The sequence below is a fragment of the Sander vitreus genome, chromosome 11 (assembly GCF_031162955.1).
Source record: "Sander vitreus isolate 19-12246 chromosome 11, sanVit1, whole genome shotgun sequence".
Classification (NCBI taxonomy): Eukaryota; Metazoa; Chordata; class Actinopteri; order Perciformes; family Percidae; genus Sander; species Sander vitreus.
The window spans coordinates 7,418,196-7,438,940 of record NC_135865.1 but is presented as its reverse complement, the minus strand read 5'-3'; the positions used below and the strand labels follow the sequence as shown (position 1 = coordinate 7,438,940).

At 41.3% G+C, this 20,745-nt stretch overlaps 1 protein-coding gene across 3 annotated transcripts in view; it reads left to right on the top strand.

The window, feature by feature from the left end:
• adarb1b (adenosine deaminase RNA specific B1b) overlaps positions 1-20,745 on the top strand; it is a 135,105-nt gene that overhangs the window by 75,656 nt on the left and 38,704 nt on the right. The window contains exon 1 of one of the 3 annotated variants that reach the window (XM_078263262.1): positions 13,830-14,151. The exons of the other annotated variants lie outside the window; for them this stretch is intronic. Within the exon in view, the coding sequence (XP_078119388.1) occupies positions 14,052-14,151 (100 nt within the window). The 5' untranslated portion in view covers positions 13,830-14,051. Of the gene's footprint in view, positions 1-13,829; positions 14,152-20,745 lie in introns of those variants that run through there. 3 annotated transcript variants of the gene reach the window in all.

Sequence of the window (20,745 nt, the reverse complement as noted above, 5' to 3'; positions counted from 1 at the left end):
GAGCCCGAGCCCACAAGCTCATCTGCCCATGCCTAACTTCCCCCTCTGTGGTTCTCTGGTCTGGCACATTGACACCAACAACAACGCGCCAGGAGGCTGTCACTTCTTTTTATTTACAGTAGTATTGTTGCTTTCCCAATACCAAGTACTTTCAGGGGTGGGATTGTTGATGGCTTTTTATGCAAAAGAGTATTATACTTTAGCTTGAGTTCCTCTAATTATTTGGTTTTGTTGCCTTGTTCTGCTCCACATTAACTCAAGGTTAGCCAGTGCCCAAACGAGCAGTGTTTGGCAGACTTACTGGAGCAGTTAGGGGGTTAAATAGGCCTTATTCTGTGACATCTCAGTGGTTTTATTTCTGGGAGGGGAGACTGTTACAGAGTTGTTGTTGAATTGACCGCATTACTAAAACTGTCTGGTAGCTTTGCCATAATGCTACAGATCTTGCTTTATTTATTCCCCCGAGTGTTAGCTGGAAAACTGTTGAGACTTTATTAGTATGAATGTGGGGTCACTCATGCAACCCAGTCCCTTTACAGGAAAACCAGCTGGCGGTAGTGTTTTTAACACCTGTGAAAAAAATACATCCACACACTGGACTTTAGCTCTTGATTCTTCGGAGCTACATTACTCTAAAGCAATTTGTCAGGGATTACCAGATGAAAGCCACAAATGTAATAAAAGATTATGTTGTAAGTGTCTAAATATATTATTCCATTTGTGCTTTAGTTTGAGCTTATGGCCTATATGTGGAACTGGCTGGCTATGCAGAGCAGTCACAACCTTTTCCAGTCAGTTCTTCCAGTTTCACCTGGAAATGCTGCACTTTTCCTTTTAATTGTTTTTACAGACAAACTAAAACATGTCATATTGCAAGGTCAAGCCCATGAAAGAGGCTATAAAATGTCTTAAGACCATTTATTGGTTTTGGAAACACACATTGGCTGGTCCTACGGTGGCCCTGAGAGCTCAACAAACACATGCAAATAGACACAACACAACCAAATAAAGAAACCTCTTCACCACCTTGACGACAAAAGCTTCACAATGCAACAGAAACGGTTTCCAGGGAACATTAAAAAGTGATGTGCGCAGTAGGGGTGGGAATCAGCAGGGGCCTCACGATACGATATCGTCACGATACTTATGTCACAATATGATATTATTGCGATTAATATTCTGCGATATATTGCAATTTATTACCTTTTTTCCAACTTTAAATTTTTCCCAATTTCAAATGACGTCCCCAAAAGGAAACTTTGCCAACATCTGTTTTATCTAAAAAGATACATTTCTCTGTCTGTTCATCTCACTTCAATTTTATTGCTGCAAAATGGAATTGTCAAGCAAACAGACTGACCAACACATGTATAATAAAAGATCTATATTTGGCGTCTGTGTATCGATACAGTATTGCCACAGAAATGATTGCGATAATATGCTGTATCGATTTCCCCCCCCCACCCCTAGTGCGCAGACACGCGGCGCTTGTTGTTACTGTTTGTGGATTATGAAGATATTGAAGCCGGCCATCCGTCAGTGGTGTTGGAAAATGAGCTTTTTTTTGTTTATCTGAATCATTCGATCACAATGACGCATGGTCGACTTCAATAACTTAATAAGCCAGAAACCATGGCAACAACAAGCGTGTCCTAGCCATGTGCATCACTTTTTACTGCCCCCTGAAGACAGTTTCCGTTGTGTTGTAAGCTTCTCTATTTGTAGTGCTTTTTCTAAATGCTGCGTATGTGTTGTCAAATTGATGTTTTCTTTTGTTGTCAAATTGTTGAAGATGTTTCTTGATTTGCTCGTGTTGTGTCCATATGAATGTGTTTTCTTAACTCATGGTGCATTAAGCTCTCAGGGCCACGGTGCGGTCTTTCGGCAACACGCCTTACTGAGAAAGGCGTCCCACAAATGGTTCTCATTTTACCAGGTGCCTACTTAACTGGATACTCTGATTTCTTGTTTTGTCTACTCATACTCTCCCATACACTCACTTTGTACAATTCAGAATTGTGAATAACACCATGTTGTGGCCTACTTTTCGAGTACCTCTGTTGTAATCCTATCTGCGACCACTGAATAAAAGCAGTGTGGGAAAGCCTGAGCCACCATTGTACAACAGCAAGGCTGAAAGAAAAAGGAGGCTGGAGCGGTTCTGCAGGCTGGATTTAGTCTTCATCTTGGAAGTGGCTAATTAGCTGGGACTCCACATTCCTGTTCAATGAGAATGAACCCAGTGGCGGAGGAACATGTCCATGTATGCACACATTCATAAACACACACACACACATGTACTCACACATTCCCCTATGATTACAGTCATTTTCAATCATTTTGTCCTAACGCACACACACACACACACACACACACACACACACACACACACAGTTCTCACTTTCACTCCTTAATTCCCAGAAAACATAATGGGGGTTCAGGTGGCAGCGCTGGATGGTGGCAATGCAGATGTTACCTGGTGGCTCTACACTTTCCTGTGTGTGTGTGTGTGTGTGTGTCTGTGTGTGCGTGTGTGTGTGCGTGCATGCTTGCGTTTGCTGGCCAGCTGTGATGGCCAGCTGCCCACTTTACCAATGCCTTGGCAACTCCCCAGGTGGTTGACCCAGATAGTAACAGCTAGAGGAGAGGAACACACACTCTCTCTCTCTTTGATACACACACACACTCTGATGTACACCTGCGTGGGCACCCTTCGCACAGGGATGCTCATGCAGTACCATCAGAGCAGGTGAGGGAGGAAAATAAGCCAGAAATGGGCTTATTTTTGGGATGACCTCAAACTCTCCTGATGCAGCAAAGTTTCATCAGAGTGTGGCTCTTTGTTGTTTAAAGGCGTACTACACATCAATAATCGGATATTATTCGTTTGTTCAGCGACTTTCAAGTCTTACAACAGTTTGCATACTGCACAAGGCCCATAATATATGCAGGGCTGGACAGTAATGGTTGTTCGGACCCAGGCAAACACAGTTGGGACCTGGCAACCAGAGTTTGAAAAAGGGCTGATGGGTTCCTGTGGGATCTTGCACTCTGTAGCAGACAGGAAATCCAACACTTTGGAGTGAATATGATAAAGTCTAAACCACCTGACCATTATTTAATACACTGCCTCCTGTTCTCACAATTGGGCTTTAATCATTAGACCTACTGCTAAGAAATGTTCAATACTGAAGTGTCAGCAATATCACTTTAATAATGTTTTCTCCTCCCCAATCTGTAATAGTTAGCCAACATGGGAATTATTTACTCTCGATGGAAAAGTAAACAACCGAGTTCATGGACTGAGTGGGAACAAGAGGAAGTAAAAAGGTAGCTTAGTACCCAGCGAGGTTAGGTTAACTACTGAAATAAGTCTTTACCGCGGCACAATGAATACACTTAACATCGATTAAACATTGCAATGTTATGAAATACAGATAATCTTGTCATTGTTCAGCATGTAAAAGATGAGCGGAAACTCTGCAGAGTGGGAAGGGAAGCAGAAGTAAGCCCTCAATTTCAGAATAAAAGTCTCTGTACATGAAGTTGTTGTAAAAAAAAAAGTGTAATCAATAATGTTGTATAATTGTGTCTAAATATAGTATATTTTGGGTCTAATACGTTTCAAATTTCATCATAATTAAGGTATATGGTGTATAATTAAGGTATACTGTCTAATAAAGACCACATTATTTGTAGTTTTGATCTAATTAGATAGAATAGAAGTATGACTTATACATCTTAATAGTGTACCGTAAAATAAAGTGTGACCGTAACTTACAAAAAAATAGCACCTTCTTAAAGACATACCGGTATTTATTAAATTGTCAAAGTGCTCATATTATGCTAATTTTCAGGTTCATAATTGTATTTAGAGGTTGTACCAGAATAGGTTTATGTGGTTTAATTTTCAGAAAACACCATATTTTTTGTTGTACTGCACATTACTGCAGCTTCTCTTTTCACCCTGTGTGTTGAGCTCTCTGTTTTAGCTACAGAGTGAGACATCTCACTTCTGTTCCATCTTTGTTGGGAGTCACACATGCAAAGTAAGTACTGCTAGCTTGTCAGTTGCAGAGTTTGAGGGCGTGCCACGCTAGCAGCTAGGCGAGCATTATAAAACGTGTGTTACAAAGTGCCACACGTTCATCACGGAAGTAAAGGCTGGACTACAACAGAGCTGTTTGGAGCAGTTTGTGAACAGTGTTTTCTGTTGGAGATGGTAAGTCCCTCTGGGGTGGACTTTGGGCTTGATTAAATCATTGAATCCCCATTCGAGTTAGCAGAGCGCTAAACCGGCGGAGGTCTCTTGTGCGCAGGCCTGCTCTATGGGCCGCAAAGTGCGGAAGCAGCACCTGATCATGCGGGTCATTTTTGGCTCCATGATGGAGCCAATCATCATGCACCACTGAGCAACTCTCATAGGAACTAACGGGGCTCCGCCTCGAACGCTGTAACCAGGTTTCATCATACATCCATGGAAAACACTCACATACATCATTTTGAGAAATGGTAATGGGGGTCTTTTTTTCCCCCCCGATGGTTTTTTCCCCCCACTTTTACAGTGGAAATTAATCTGTAATTATAATACGTAAAGGGGGTCATTTTTTAAGGTAATTTCAAACAACCTATTTTGCCCTGTAAGTAGGAGCACTGTTGCTGAGCGTCAGCCACTTACTCAAACTGTCACGACGTCCCCACCTCCATGCAGTCCAATAGCAAATGACCCCCACAAAGCTTTTCAACAGTGTGGGGACTGAAATGTCTTTTTAAACTATAGATGACCACGCCTTCTCACTTCCACGTTTCTTTGTGATTCAGAGGTGTTTTTCTGCAGTCTCGTGTGTGTGTGTGTGTGTGTGTGTGTGTGTGTGTGTGTGTGTGTGGGTGTGTGTGGGTGGGTGTGGGTGGGTGGGTGTGTGGGTGGGTGGGTGGGTGCGTGAGTGCGTGAGTGCGTGAGTGCAGTCATTATCCTCAATGTCACACCGCATTGCAGTGCAGTAAAAACCTTTCGAGTGTGTGTGTGTTGTGTTATCAATCCAATAGTTTCAGGACAGGCTTCCATTGGCTTGAATTTCACTATCTGAGGATAGTTCTGGAATTTTAAAGTGAGCAGCATATTATGGAGTTGGGATTTTATTTGGCATCTTTAATATTTTACTGTCCTGTCAGTCTTATTCCCCTGTCCATCTCACTCCACCTCAGTACGTCTGTCCTCACCTCGTTAATAACACACCCCTTATTTTCCGTTTTTTTTTTCTTCCCCTCTGCGACCAGAACTATTTTTTCCCCTGTGACCTCAAGTTCCCCTCTTCTCTCTCCATAACACAGGAAATGGAAGGTTGTGCCGTCAACAAGGGCACGCACAGCAGGGTAGAAAGATAAATTGACTGAGAAAAGAGACTCATTCGTCATAGGAGAACGTGCTGTACCGTGGTTCAGCATGACAGAAAGCAGGATAGGCTAATTCTGTTGTAGATTATGAGCAAGTAACATGCGTTATGTGTGTTTTAGTGTAGGAGGGGGGCACAGAGTATTCAGGGATACTGCCAGCCACACTGTATTTATCATCATATTAATTTACAATTGAATTATTGAATTACAATGTCAGGTCATTTGATTTGATTTGATCTCCTGGCCAAAGTATGTGTTATGTTCACACTAGGGCTGTCAGCGTTAACGCGTTAATCACAATGCGATTAAGGGCCGACGCGATGCATTTAATTCTTTTTAATCGCATTATTCGCATGCCGGCATTTATTAATTTATTTTACACTTCACTCGGCTTTGCGTCGTGACGAACAGGCGACTATTTTGACCCTTTGCAGCACCGTTACTTATCATCAAGCTGCCACTTCCTCGTAACACATCCTGCTGCTGCAGGCTGCAGGCATGATGGAGAAAGATAGCAGCAATGAAATCCTGAATGGCGCTTTTTATTTTCCTAAACTCCCGGACGGCTCGTAGACAAGTCGAAAGCCATATGCACATTGTGTAAAGCCGAATAAAAATATCACGAAGCACGTCAAGCTTGAGCTACCACCTACGGAGCTAAGCATAGTAGTACAGTTAATGTGATGCTACCCGCTAGCATGCTACTTGCCGACCTGTGGATGAAACCAAATCCCAAAAAATTACTACAGCTCTTGCGAAACGGGTGGCAACTAACTGCAGACCTGTCAGCATCGTATAGGACTCGGGTCTTAAAGACGTCCTACGGTTGACCTGTCTCGTTGCCGTCGAGGGGGACAGTAGTTTTCACGGGACACACAGCCTGTACGACACGGAGAAAGCAGCCCAACTGGAACTGCTGCAAGGTGCTGCAAACGCTGTCTCATTAACCGGTGATCACTGGACGTCAGTGAGTAATCAACATTATTTAAGAGTTACTAAACACTATATTGACTCTAGTAAGGATAGGGATTTTTAGTTTTTTAGTTAGGTACTTGGAGGAATTGTGCAATAATGACAGATTCACACATTTTTCTTTTGTTTACAGTAAATAAATAATTACAAATCTTAAAATCAAGTTCATAAAGTCATTTTCTTTGCATTTATTTGATTCCCAATCAAGATCCACTGGTAAGAATTGCTTTCCATTGTTAATATGTACTTAAAAACAGTTCTGAAATGCAAAATAATAGAATTTTAATCATGTGATAAAATATATATGATTAACTATAGAACTTCAGCGATTAATCGCGATTAAAAAAATTAATCGTTTGACAGCCCTAGTTCACACTTTAACTTGGAGTATCTCAATGGTGCTTTCTTCCCTGAACTTGTGCAAATCTAATAGCAAAAAATAACTCACTCACTAAATTTTCCAAAATCAACATCCATGCAGCCTACCTGCTACTGGACTGTGAAAACCAACTTAGATATTGTCTGTGTTGCCATGACAACATGCTAATCTTGTAGGATTTGATGTCGAAATGTGTTGTTTGCAGCAGCCCAGCTGAGCCAGAGTTGACATGAGGAACAACATGACAAGTGTGAAACAAAATCAAAGCAGCTCACCGGGATTGGTATTCACCTCAGGTTGTTGGTCACATCTCAGAGAAAATTGGAGAAGCACAGGAGTTTGAAGGGATGTGATGCCTTTTGTTATGGGTACTCTGTGCATGTGTGTAATGCCATCCTGTTGGTTTATATCTAGGTATGAAATATAGGTTAAACCCTATAAAATAGAGTGCATCGCTTCATAAACAATCATTAGGACCTGCACTGGGAATGTAGATTGTGTGGCTTGAACTCTGCTGCCCTTACTGTATCCCACCCTTCCTTTGTTACAGCTTGTTGGCTTTGCCCTTTAGGTGTATATATTTCCAGAGGAGCTAACACAGAGCCGCCCATTGTTCCCCTCTTGCTTACGTGATCGCACATGCACACAAGACACATACGTACACCGCACACCACAACTGCTGGTCAAGGCCCAGCCAAAAAAAAACAAAGCCACAAGCAGTGAAGCAGATCTGTCAGGCGGAGTGCCGGAGTCTTGTTAAGGAGGGGACCACACCCAGTAGTGGGAGCTGATGGCAGGCTTGGGAACTAAAAGGGAACTCCCATAGGAAGAATTAAGTCATTCCTATTTACAGGCCCTCTTTTATTTCGAACAGAAGCAGGCTTCTTTTTAGAGAGACTAATAAAATATAGCGGCTGGTAGATGATGCAAAATAAGCAATGGGGTTTCTGAAATGATGTGGATAATCAGATTTTTGGAAGCTACTAGAAGTCACAAGGTTATTTGCCAGACTGGTTTGTTTATAGATCATTCTTGGATGGTCATGTGGTACTGTGTGTGTGTGTGTGTGTGTGTGTGTGTGTGTGTGTATTGCCTCACATTAGATATGTGTTTTTTTTTTTAAGGCAACCCACCTTGTTTAACGCTGAAAATATCAGCCAATATTTACTACCAGCAATGAGAAAACATAGAATACACACTACAGCTCTAACATTCAATATACAAAATCTTGTATTAATCCCACAACAGGGTAATTCACAATGCCACTTGTTAGCTTGGTGCACTTTTACAGTTTAAGGTATTTGTTTACTCATTTCCATGGCATTCTCTCCCGTTTTTCTCCCGAATTTTGAATCTCTATTTCTCATACAAAGCCATCACTGCCATTCACTGTTGGTGAGGTTGTCGACAGCCATGTGGCCCCTCTGATACACATGGAGCCACCAGCTGCTTCTTCACCTGCCACTGTCACCGTCATCAAGAGGGCATAACAAATATTGAGGTTCACACTGTCCCCCTGCAGATTCCACCTCATTTCACAGAGCCCTAACCAACCAATTGGTGCCATCAGTGCTGTGTCCTAGGACATGTTCCCTCACTGGCTTCCCACACTGCCAAATGTGTTTGATTGAGTGCCCAGCTACGAGCCTCTCTGTCAGGGATTGAATACAGTTTTCTCTGTGATTGTAAACCTTGAGATGTATAATTTTTTTATGTTTAACAAAGCAGTGCAGCCTCTAGAGACCGTGCCACTTCTTAAATTTCCTACGACCAAAATGGTTTTGACAATACCAAATCCTTAGAGCCCTGCACTATCAAATAGGACTAGAAATGTGTAGCCGCCTCTAATTAGGTGAATTCAACCCATCACCTAAATGATTACAGCACTGAAATACAGTATGCTGTCCAACATGGACTACCCAGGATTTTTAGAATTACAAAATATTTCCCTTAAAACGGTGCACAGAATGTTGATATGAATACAGGAAAGAACTGCAGGGAAACCACAGAACCATGCTGGAAATATAGCCAAGTAAATATGTTCTTTAATCATACTGTAGCACATGCTATTTAATATGTTATTTAGTCACTGCTTAAGCACTTCTGGTTAGACACTACACTACATTCCGTTGCTATGTACTTGTGACGTGCAATGACAATAAATGTCTAAATCTAATCTAAAATGTCTAGTAGGTATCATGTTTTACTAAAAACTTTGCTGATAGCCTGTTATAAAACATATTTTTAATCAAAGGACAAAAAAATTAAAAATGTCCATTTTTGTCCATTACATTCAGTATGTGGGTGGTTGGCTTCTTATTTCAAAAGACAAAACTGCCAGGACAGTGATCTTTTTTTTTTTTTGTTTTAGAGCACTGGCAGCCGTTCTAAAACCAACTTCTGCCCCGATCAGACAGCGATTTTTGCAGCTTGCAAAATGTGAGGTGCACTGCCCTGCCTTTTTTGTTGAGAAATTATTATTATTTTTTTTTTATTGTTGCTAGGTAACCACCTCTCAAATCATCCGATTGGGTGTTCAGAGCGCTCATGCCAAAACATGAGGTGCATAAAGCAGAAAACCACAAGCAAAAAGCTTCACTCTCATTGAAAACAATTGCAAAAAAGCACTCTGATCGAGGCCTTAGTGTGTATATGTGATGAGAGTGCTTGATCTGATGTGTTCTCTTAGTCAGCGCCTTCTGTTGGCCTATTAAACTCAAATTTGTCTTAAGTACACTTCCACTGATTGTACAAAACTGTGCTTCACAATGCATTCCCATGTTGGCCATGACCGTCACTGAAAGCTTTACTAAATAGACACGTTTCCCTACCAATCACGCATTTTACCTTCAAGGATAGAGCAGCATAATATATATGTGAGCAGAACAGAACAGAACAGAAGTACGCATGAAAATTAGATTAAAATGTGCAAGCAAATGAAAAACATTCCCAGTTCTCTTTGTACATGCTGCATAATGTTTAATCATGTTGTAGCAGTGCTGCCCTCTGCTGGACGAGTGTCAGTAGAACAAAAACACTGTCAGACCTTCACAAGGGAGGAAGAATAGTGCATGGGGATCCAGCTTCTCTATCCCTTGCATTTTTACACACACACACACACACACACACACACACACACACACACATACATGCAAACAATCAATCATAGTACGATCACACAGTTAATTAAATGATGGATTAATTAAAATTGTGTCCCTGTGTATGCATGTGTGAGAAAAAAGCTAGGTCACAAAGACGGGGAGCGTTAAATGACTCTCAGGACACTGGCTAGCTGTGTGTGTGTGTGTGTGTGTGTGTGTGTGTGTGTGTGTGTGTGTGCATGTGCGTGCGTGCGTGGCTAGTTGTTACCGAGCTATTGGCCTAATTTTTGGCTGAAGACCGGGAGTCGAGGTTTACAGTCACGCACTCCTCTTATCGCCTGCAGTTGACTGACTTTTGGATCTCTTTCATAAGAGGACCCTCCCCCCCCAACTCTCTACTCCAGTCTTGAAAGACTATTAGACCCTAGCATGACCACCCCACACACATGCTACACTTAACCTCAACTCCCAACGCTCTAAAAGGCTCTCCTCTACGTCTCTAATCTCTCAAACACAGTCTCTCCCTCCCTCTCTGTAAGTCTTTGCCAAACTCTGTGCACCACATGAAATTCAGTGAGTGTTGCTCGAGGAACGTGTGAAGACTTCCTCACAAGGCAATGAAACTCCACTTCTGCCGGGACATTTTTCATCTGACTTCAGGTTCAGGTATTCAGGCATCGCAGGACACGCTCAAGCTGGATAACCACTGAGTGTTGCCTGCGTAACCACAGCCTCTTTGTCCTTTCAGTGTTGAAAATGCCAAGAGAGGGATAGAAGTGGGTAAAATATCTGCCTGTAGAACAACATGGGACTCTGTGGGCCATGCGCTGACTCCCTTCTCCCATGTCTGCAGCTTTGGCTCCATAAGTTCAAATACTAAAGGGAAGTGGACTGACTAGTCTCCCTTTTCAGAAAACTAAGCAAAACAAAAACAAGTCACCCAGCCAAAGGCAGTTGTGGTGAGACTTGGCCAGCCATAGTTATCATTGGCTTGCGCATAGAAGCATGAATGAATTTGCATCTGGAGAACATTTAAGTTCATCTGCTTTCTCAGGCTGAATTTCTCTGCACCACAACTCTTATCCCAAATCTTTTGGCTGGCTTTCTTTTCTTTTTCTTTTTTTTTCTTTTTTTTTTTTACTCTAACCATCTGCCTTTTTATCTTCAATTTGTCTCTCCGTTTGACCGTTTCTCAGTCGCTGCCTCGTTTTCTTCTTCCTGCCTTTCTCTGTCTTTCTGCTCAGTTTAACTTCATGTGCTTAATTGGCAAACCTCTACCCAAAAGCTCTCTTAATTTGCTTTTTAAAAACATCTGATATTGAGCAGCGGGAAGGAAGCTGTGGTGGAGTTAGGAAGTAGAGAAGACAGCCTCGTTGTCCTTAAGCTTCCCAAGTGGTTGGAGAAAACTCTTCGCTTTCATATGGAAAGATTCTACCTCACTTCTTACCTTTTCTCACTTCATCCAACTTCATCTCCCACTCTTCATTTCCTCATTCTTTATCTTACCTTCTCACTCAAGTTTTTTTTCTCTATATCCTCCCCTCTACTTCCTTTACGCTTCTCAAACTTGTATGTCTCTGTTTCTTCTCCCCTCTTCAATTCATTCTTTTACCATCATCTCTATCCCCAACTGCTGTATCTAACAGAAAGACTATGGAGTGTTAAAGCTGCGGTAGGCACTTTATTTTTGCCGTTGTTGGGCTAAAGATCCATGACAAGCTATTAGCATATTGTAATTCAAATAGTCTGAGAGAAAAGTAGACTTCTGTTGTCAGGCTGTAGATAATAGTTTCTGTTTATCCGTCAGTGGCACTAAATTGTGGAATAAACTAAATAATGAATTAAAGCAATGTGTAAACATATTCCAATTTAAAAAGATGTTCAAAGAAATTATATTCCAGAGGTACAGAGAAACAGTGCAATTAATAACCTGGGCTTATATTGAACAATTTGTAGTATGTGTATAATTATTGTTGTGTATGGGTAAATATATGAATGTAAATAGAACTTCTGAATATATATTTTCATTGATTACAGATTTTTTATCTCTGTAGACTTATTATTTTGTAGCTAACTCATGTAACAGGATAGAACGGGTATAAAGGGGTAGGAGTACATAAGTTTTACTTCTTCCTACTTCTTTTTGCATGTGTAAATAGAGGTCTTTAAGTACTGGAAATTATGGAGTTTTATTTTTTAACTGTTTTTTTTTTTTAATTACTATTTTTTTTCTGATATTTTATTTTATTTACATGTTCAAAATAAAAGACATCAATCAATCAATCAATCAATAATCTAACCCATCATGGGAGACTTTGGCCAATCACAGGTCATTTCAGAGAGAGCGACAGAGTGTTCCTGTTGGCTGTTCTGTGCCTGCATATGCCCGTGTGACAGAGAGGGGAGACACAGGGAGAGCTGCAGGACGAGGTCTCCCTCTACCTTAAACTCCGTCTTTTGTTTTTGCATTCTACCCACAGCTTTAAAGCTTTAGTGCGTAGTTTCTGTCGCCCCCATGAGGAATTATAAGTAATGACAAGTCTTCACATATTCAAAATAAACACTGTCAACAAACACTATAAACACTGTCAACAAATCAATCAATTAATAGGAATACCGGTGTGTGTCTAGTCTAAAATTCTAGTTGGCTGGTCAAATAGTGAATTGTATGAGGCTTAGAAGTCGCATCGGTTAGCAGGAAAACATAACTAAGCTGTCTGATGTTCACGGATAGCTTTGACAGTTAGGGTATGCTGATGTCTGGAACTTTTGTTGCCCTTTAGCCTTTACATTTTTCAGGGAACACATTTTATAACAATAATAGTAATATGTTTATTGTGTCTGGTTGGGAATCAATGTTCTGTGTCACGGCTGGCTACATCAACCACTGCATTTCTTAATAAGGGCCTTGTATTTGCCAAATGCAGCTTACATGGAAGCACTGTTGCACTCAGGTTATATTGCAATGAATAAATTAGGAAAAAATAATAGTTTCCAGCTAATTTAATAGATCCAGTCACACTCAGTGGAAAAAACTGCATGGCATTACTTCAACAATGGCTGCAGCCGGCTACATTTTGGAACAATTCAGCCAGTGTATAGCCGGGAAAGACCAGCTGTTGTGGAAACAATGGCTTAATAATCCCCACTAATGGAGCGTGAATCTGTTGGGTGTAGCTTTACTTGCCCTCTGTATCTACCACTAACTTGGTTCAATCCAGCTCAGCTGATTACTTACTTGGAACATCTTTTTTTCTTTCTTTTACTATTTTCTTTTCTTTTTCTTTCTAGCTTTGTTTATAGCACAATTGGTTGAAATGGCTTAATATGGACTTTTGTACAATTGGTGGAAGTGACTTAATATAGACTTTTTTTTTTTTAACAGAACCACCATATCTTTTAAGAATCATCAATCAGCCACAATGATCACTGTCTTAAGCATTAGTGAGTTCCCTGTGGCTTTAAATGTGCTGCTTGGAAGATGTGGCTCCATCACAGATGTAATTACAAATATTACCACTAGAGGTAGGCAGAGTGTTTCTTTCTGAGATGTCTCTCATCCTTACACTGCGGTGAGGTACCTGAGTAGAGATGGAATACAAGTACAAGAAATATAAATCTTGAAGGGGCAAGCAGTTTTCAATGGTATGTGTGAACACGTGTAAATGTGGGTGTGCTTGCAAGGATAGTGGAGTTGTATTCAGTGTACACACACCTGTGTTTTCTCTGGCGAGGTTGCGAGAGGTTGTGTTTGCTTGTCGGAGACGTCAGTTACTTTGAGACGGGATTAGAAAGGTGGAGAGTTTAATTCCGCTCCCTGTGTTAATTCACAACCGCACGAAAACACGAGTCTCTCTCCTCTGCTAGTCCCCTCCTTTTTCACACTCCACCCCATCGCCTCCCCTCTCTGACTACTGATAGGGCAGACATGGAGTCAACAGAGGATGGAAAGGGAGGGAGGGAGGGAAAGAGACTTCGGATACAAGGGAAGGACTAAAGTAGAAACAAAGAAACGCTGCAGGTGTGTGGAGTTCTGAATAGCATTAGCTTGACTGCACAAACTGGACAAGAGTGAAGGAGAGGTAGACCAGGTGTTCACAGTGAGATCCCAGTAGCCAAAGTTGTGTTTGCTCCAGGTTAGTCTAGTCGCTGTCAGAAAGCTGTTTAGTTGATTTTGTAATAACAGTGTAAGTGCTGACCAAGCCATGGCCCTTCTTACCAACGGCGCGCAGAATCTGGGCTCCTATTACTGCCTGATCCGACGCAGGTTCAAGAGGAGGCGCAAGAAACGCTCGGAACGCAAAGGTAACCCCTCACGGCAGCTGTTTACACACAGAGAGAGGGATGCTGAGCTGGATTTCTGTAGAATTTGTAATGTTTAGTAACTGGCAAGAGAAGAGAGCTGTGCATAGGCTGTGATAAATCTGTTGTTTTTTTTTCACTTGTTTGTGAAGTTTGAAGTTGTTAACAACAGCAGCAGACTGCTCTGAAACACTGACGATGCTTTAAAGTTAAAAAGCTCTTAATTCTTCACAGTATGTTTTTTTTTTTGTGTGTGTTGGTAGTGAACCTGTAGCATATTTTATAAATGGACTTTATAAATGGACAGTTTATTTCCAGTTGCAATTTGAAGTTGTTTTTTATGTGCATCGAAAATGTGTCTTGTCAAAATGGCGTTACCTTTTGGTGGTGGTGATGGCGCAGTGGATTTAATACATGCTTTTGGTGTGGGAGAGCTGGGTTGAATTCCCACTGCGATACATCAACCAATGTGTCCCTGAGCAAGACACTTAACCCCTAGTTGCTCCAGACGTGGCGTGCAACCTCTGACATATAGCAATTGTTAGTCGCTTTGGATGAAAGCATCAGCTGAAATGTAATAATAATGTCAATAATGTGTAGAAGACAATTGTTACAGAGGACATTATACTTGACCCGAGTAATCACTGATTTAAAAAAAAAAAGTCAGTATATGGTTTATATGTGGTTTTTCAATAAGGAATCCTTTAATGTTTGTGTTTTGTCAGAGAGTCTTACATATATATATATATATATATTTTTTTTATATAATTAGTTTTCTATTATTATTCCACAAATTAGGAAACATATATTCAAGATATTTAGTCCCCTGCTAGCTGACGACCCAATGCATGTGTAATTCACATATAATATAATATAATATAAGAAACATAGCTATAAATAAAAAAACAATACGCATTTCATTTTTCTTATATGAACGTAAACAAAAATATGTAACCCTATATAAAGAGAGAGAGAGGGGGATGGAGTCTAACCGTGGACATTACAATCACTGTGTCTTAACCAGTAGACTAACGGGGCGCACCATCAGAAAACTCCAGTGTTATCATGTGTATTGAAAACGTCAATCAGTTTTGGAAAGACTAGGTTACAAATGAGTTTTTTTCGATGATGTGACTCTTGGATGCATTTCCATTCTATATTCCATGGACGATGGAAGCTGCAGTTCTATAAAAAAAAGATTTACTCAGTCTGTTTTGATTAAACATTGTTTGTGTTTGTTTAAGCATCAGAATTATGTATCTATTGAGGAAAGGTGATCTCTCTCTCTCTCTCTCTCTCTCTCTCTCTCTCTGAGTGAGTCAGGTCCATGTCTCTGTGTAATTGATGTCAGGTGACGGGACGGGAGCCCCACAGAGCCTCTAAGCTTTTCTCTCCTGAGTCTGAGTTTGCTGCTCGGCTCTGGGGGATTAGCCCAACAGCAAAGGTAGTAATTATTTAGGTGGCCACAGCTCACTGGCAGAATTAGCCATGTCTCAGCCACTTGCTTTGACACCCACCACCCTCCAACCCATCCCCTCCCCCCCGCTCGCCACCCTCCTCACCGAGTCCATTCATCCTCGTAAATCCACCACTGCTGATGCTGCATTTTTAGCCCCTCGACTCGCACTCGAAACCCGCTCACTCAGGTACCGACTACGTCCATCAGCATTACACCGGTCTGATTCCGGCCTTTTTAACTCTCCCTTATCACCATGGGAGTGAGAGTGGCACTTTTTCACCATACCGCCAGAAGCGATGACTAAGCGGGACTTTGGGCCAACGTTGCTCTACCTGATCTCTGAGTCGGCTTTAATGCCCCGCGCTGGAACACCTCCTGATAAGTTGCTTAGTACTTTTGCTTTGGTGCCCGTTGGCGTTAGCAGCTAATGCTAGCTGTAAGGACGAAGTCACGCACTTACTTAAGACAATCCTCGGTAAAACAATGTCTCAAGAAAAATCTCCTTGTCAGTGAGGTCACAGTCAGCGCAGCGCCACTGGACTCGGTAGTCCATTAGGTGTGGATTAGTGTCTTCCACAAGGACACTTCAACATGTCGATACAGGGGGTTGACCACGGTCAGCTGTTTGAGTCTGTGCCATCAACCACTAATCCACACTGCAGCCCTGAACACAACTCCTAATGTGCATGAGCTTCTAAAATACTAGTTTAGCCCCTCTGACAGAGCTCTGTTTCATTAAATGCTATGGTAATTCAGCTCAGTTGGAAAGTCTGCATGTGTCTGTGATTGTTGAATGGCACATATGAACACAAAGAGAACATTACCCTTAAGCTGCTTGTGCAAATTGTCCGACCTTTCATTCAAACTTACAGTAATTACATGAATATTTTGACTAAAATACCTGAATATTCTGACTCAAGTACCTGAATAACTGGACTGAAGTACCTGAATATTTTGACTGAAGTACCTGAATATTTTGACTCAAGTACCTGAATAACATGGAACGACTTACATGCAAAAGGGGTTCAGTCATTCTTTACCCGGTTTAGGAACATTTGCACACTAGCACAGGTGTTTTCAATTATTTTGGTTAATTAGATCAGGTTAAAGGTGGGTGGAGCTATGTTGGGAATTATGTGATGTCACCAGACTAATGAGAATGATACAAGCATAATATATCTATGGATTCAAGTGTCATTTTTTTTAAAATTTTGCCCTAACAGCTGCCACAGAGCTAACTGGAGACTGTGTTAGATGTCAATCAAGCAATATCTGTACACACGGACACTGTACTGAGAGGTTCAGAAATAGTGTGTTATTATTTATTTACATCCCTGTGCCTTAGTCTTGATCAACAGATGTACAGTGCTGGGATCTTTTTTGCAAGGGCGCCGTCACTGCATCCGGGGCTTAGCACCGCTCCGGACGCTTGTAATAAGTTTATAGAAATATAAAACAAGCCAGAGCGTTTAGTCCCCTATCCCAGAATAGATAGGTGGTGTAGCAAGACCATACTCCAGCGCTGACAGTGTAGCTCAGTTTCACATTGTACATTTCTTACCGAATTTCTTTCCACATAACCCCAACATGTTGGCTTTGTTAAACCAGCGTGGCCGTTACCTTTTTGAATCCAATTTAGTGTTGACAGGACATGCATGGTACTGTCAATAAAGTTGAGGCTCAAATCACATGATGATGTAGCTTTTTCTGTGATGTTGCCTGACATGTCGTATTACACAGTGGTGGAAGAAGTATTAAGACCTTTTACTTTACTTACAATACTACAGTTTAAAACAACTGTTACAGGTACAAATACTGCATTCAAAAACGTATCTTTATTTATTTTTATCTTATCCTTTTATAGTTTATTGTTTGCCTTGTCCTAATATTTTGTTACATTGCTTTTTGAATAATCTTTTAGTTTTTGTATTATTTTTAGTGTAACCTTTGTCTTTCAGTTGTATATACTGTAGGACCCGTATTTATTGATGGCATAACCATGCAGAGGATCAAAGTTTACCTTTGCTATTTGAGTGAGTTCTTATAGAGTGCACAGTGACTTTCAAAATGCAGAACTTAAGCATATCTTCCAAGTGATAAGTTCTTCAATGCATCTCTCATAAATGTGCCAAGCCATGACACTCGTAGACGATGCTTGCCAATGGGCCGTATATGAAATATGGAAAATGGGGAACAGAGGCCTTTTCTGCCGTGCCAGCAAAATCTCCAAATTGAGCTTTTGTAACTTGCAGAGAGGGGCAGAGAGGGGGATCTGCACCACCAGACGCTCACAATCCATCGGAGTGGAAGAGACTTGGCCTACAACAAGACTCTGCTTTCGCATTTTCTCTTCTCAGATAACCTTACATCCTTCCTTTCACACACCATCTTTCTTTCCTTTCCCCTTTCTTCCAAATCCTCCTGTTCTTTTCCCACTTTTCTTTCCTGCATAGATTATTCACTTATTCAGACATTGGTTGACTTAAAATGATTTTGAAATCATCATTAGCATTTGGAATAATCTGCAGCACAACACTTGATACAGTTTCATAAATGATGTTTGCCGTTTTCCTTCCCTGTAGATTAGAATAATCTAAGCTAATGCACGTAGACACAAAAAATTGATTTACAGCCCCTGAAGAAGCTCAGACAGACCGATTAACATTTGACAACAGTAACCATGGAAATCAAATAAAAACAACACGCTCACATTCATTTACCGAGCAACAAAAAGGCTGTTGATTATGAGCAGTGCCTTATTTATTGTCACAACATTTCCAGGCACAGCGGCACTCTGTCATGATAAGAAATGAGTTGTGTCTGCCTGTCTCAATGTAATTAGGCTTGATTAGCATGCTGCTAACGGCTGTAGCAGGCTGACAGAGCGAGAATGCACTAACCGCCGAGGTGTGTTTAGCTGGCGGAGACACACTTCATGGCCCTGGAGATGTATGCAGGGATTAATGTCGGCTCCCTTCATCGCCGCAGAGATAAACTTCATATGTATTCATAGTCGCTGTAGATCCAAATGGATATTGAAATGTTTTGCCATTTGCGCTGGTTATTCCACTGCTTCCATGTGGTACGTGGAGAGGAATTTCCTTCGAGGTAATGGAACAGGACATACAGTGATGAATATTTGATTCTCCCAACCAAATATGAAACCCTTGCCAGTAATACAGAGACAAGATTAAATTCAAACTTTAGAATATCAGCACAGAAAGAGTTCCATTACAGTTCATATTGCTTTTTTGTGATATAGTGTAGCCCTCGCTGTTCTTCTGCTCAGTCTCGGACTACACATCTGTCCTCCCCCATCCTCTCCCCTCCCACCTCTTGACATTTGTCCTCTTAGGGTGTATGAACACTTTCTCTCTCCCTCTTCTGTCACCTGCCACAACCTTTTTCATCAGGCAGAAGTACCCCCACCCTGTCATGTCCTCCCCCTGCTGTCCAAGGCACAAAGTGTGAAATTCAACTCCTAGATGACAGTTTCACAGGTGCAGACGCAGGCGCACACCAATCTACATGGATGCGTTCATGTGCTTGCGCAGCATTTCTTTTTTTCTTCCCCCCGCCCCCATATATATTACACACAGACACATCCCCACACATCCCTCTCCTTGCAGAGCGGGATCCCGGTGCGTCTAACCCGGCCTTGAATGTGACAAACGGTGTCAGCTGTAGGCACCCTGGGCATCCAGGCGAGGAGGACAGGAGGACAGAGGAGAGAAGTGTGTGTGTGTGTGTGTGTGTGTGTGTGTGTGTGTGTGTGTGTGTGTGTGTGTGTGTGTGTGTGTGTGTGTGTGTGTGTGTGTGTGTGTGGGTGGGTGGGGGGGGCAATTGGAGAAAGAGGAAAAGAACAGACAAATAAACCACTTTCAAATTCCAAAAGCAAGCCGCTGCATTGAAAAAAGGCCCCATGCATGCACACCCAAGAGTTCCCAAGGCTCTTGTGGATATTCTCAAACAACACAACACTGTTTAGCCCTTTGTAGAATCCACAAACTAGGAAGAAATACATAATTTTTAGGACATTGTCAGAGTTACCTGAATCAGAAAACTTAATGTAAAAATGGATATTTTTAGGCTGTTTTGGCTTCCAAGTTAGCATACAGTAGCTTTTCTTAGATTGTTTAATATGTACTGCGCTCTGCCTATGAATGCTAGTTCAGTTGATGTGTGTGCATGCGATCAGTGGTGGAATGTAAATAAGTACATTTACTCAATTATGTTATTTTAGTACAAATGTTGAGGTACTTGTACTTTACTTGAGTCTTTTCTTTTCATGCCACTTTCTACTTCTACTCCACTACATTTCAGAGGGAAATACTGTACTTTTTACTCCACTACATTCATCTGTTACAGCTTTAGTTACTAGTTACTTTACACATTAAGATTTTTCCACACAAAACACATGTAGTTTATAAAATACGACATGTAATTATAAATTAAACATCGATGGACAGACATTTGATGGACAGAACTGTTTTGAACGTTTCCAGTTTCTAAAAAGTGAGGATTTGTCTGCATTGAGTACTTTTACATTTAATACTTTTCTGACGATACTTACATACTTTTACTTAAGTAACATTTTCAATGCAGGACTTTTACTTGTAACAGAGTTTTTTTTACAGTGTGGTATTGGTACTTTTACTTAAGTACAAGATCTGAATACTTCTTCCATCACTGCGTGCGATCACACATGTTTTAAGTATTTGTGTGCACATGCAAATGTTCGGATGTTCCCTACCTGTGTGCGCTGTAGGACGCTTGAACATTGAGCGCAGCAGTGGTGGTCCTCTGAGCCGGGCATGCTCACACACCCACACACGTCCGCACACTTCCAAACACACTCAAACATACTCTCTTTTCCCCACAGGCGCTCAGTGCCTATGCTGTGTCATAAATCAGAGCTGTCAAATAGATTTTACAGCTCCTAGTGAAAAGACGAGAGGCAGCCACCCAACAACCTTGAAAAAGATGGAAGAAAGCAAAAGTAGAGCAGTTTTATTATTATTAAACCTGATAACTGGACCTAGGGAATCTATAAAGAATGAGGGGACAGTTTTTCACTTTCTTGGTGGGGTGAGCATGATGTGGAACTGCACTGACCAGCCCATCAGTACAATCCTTGG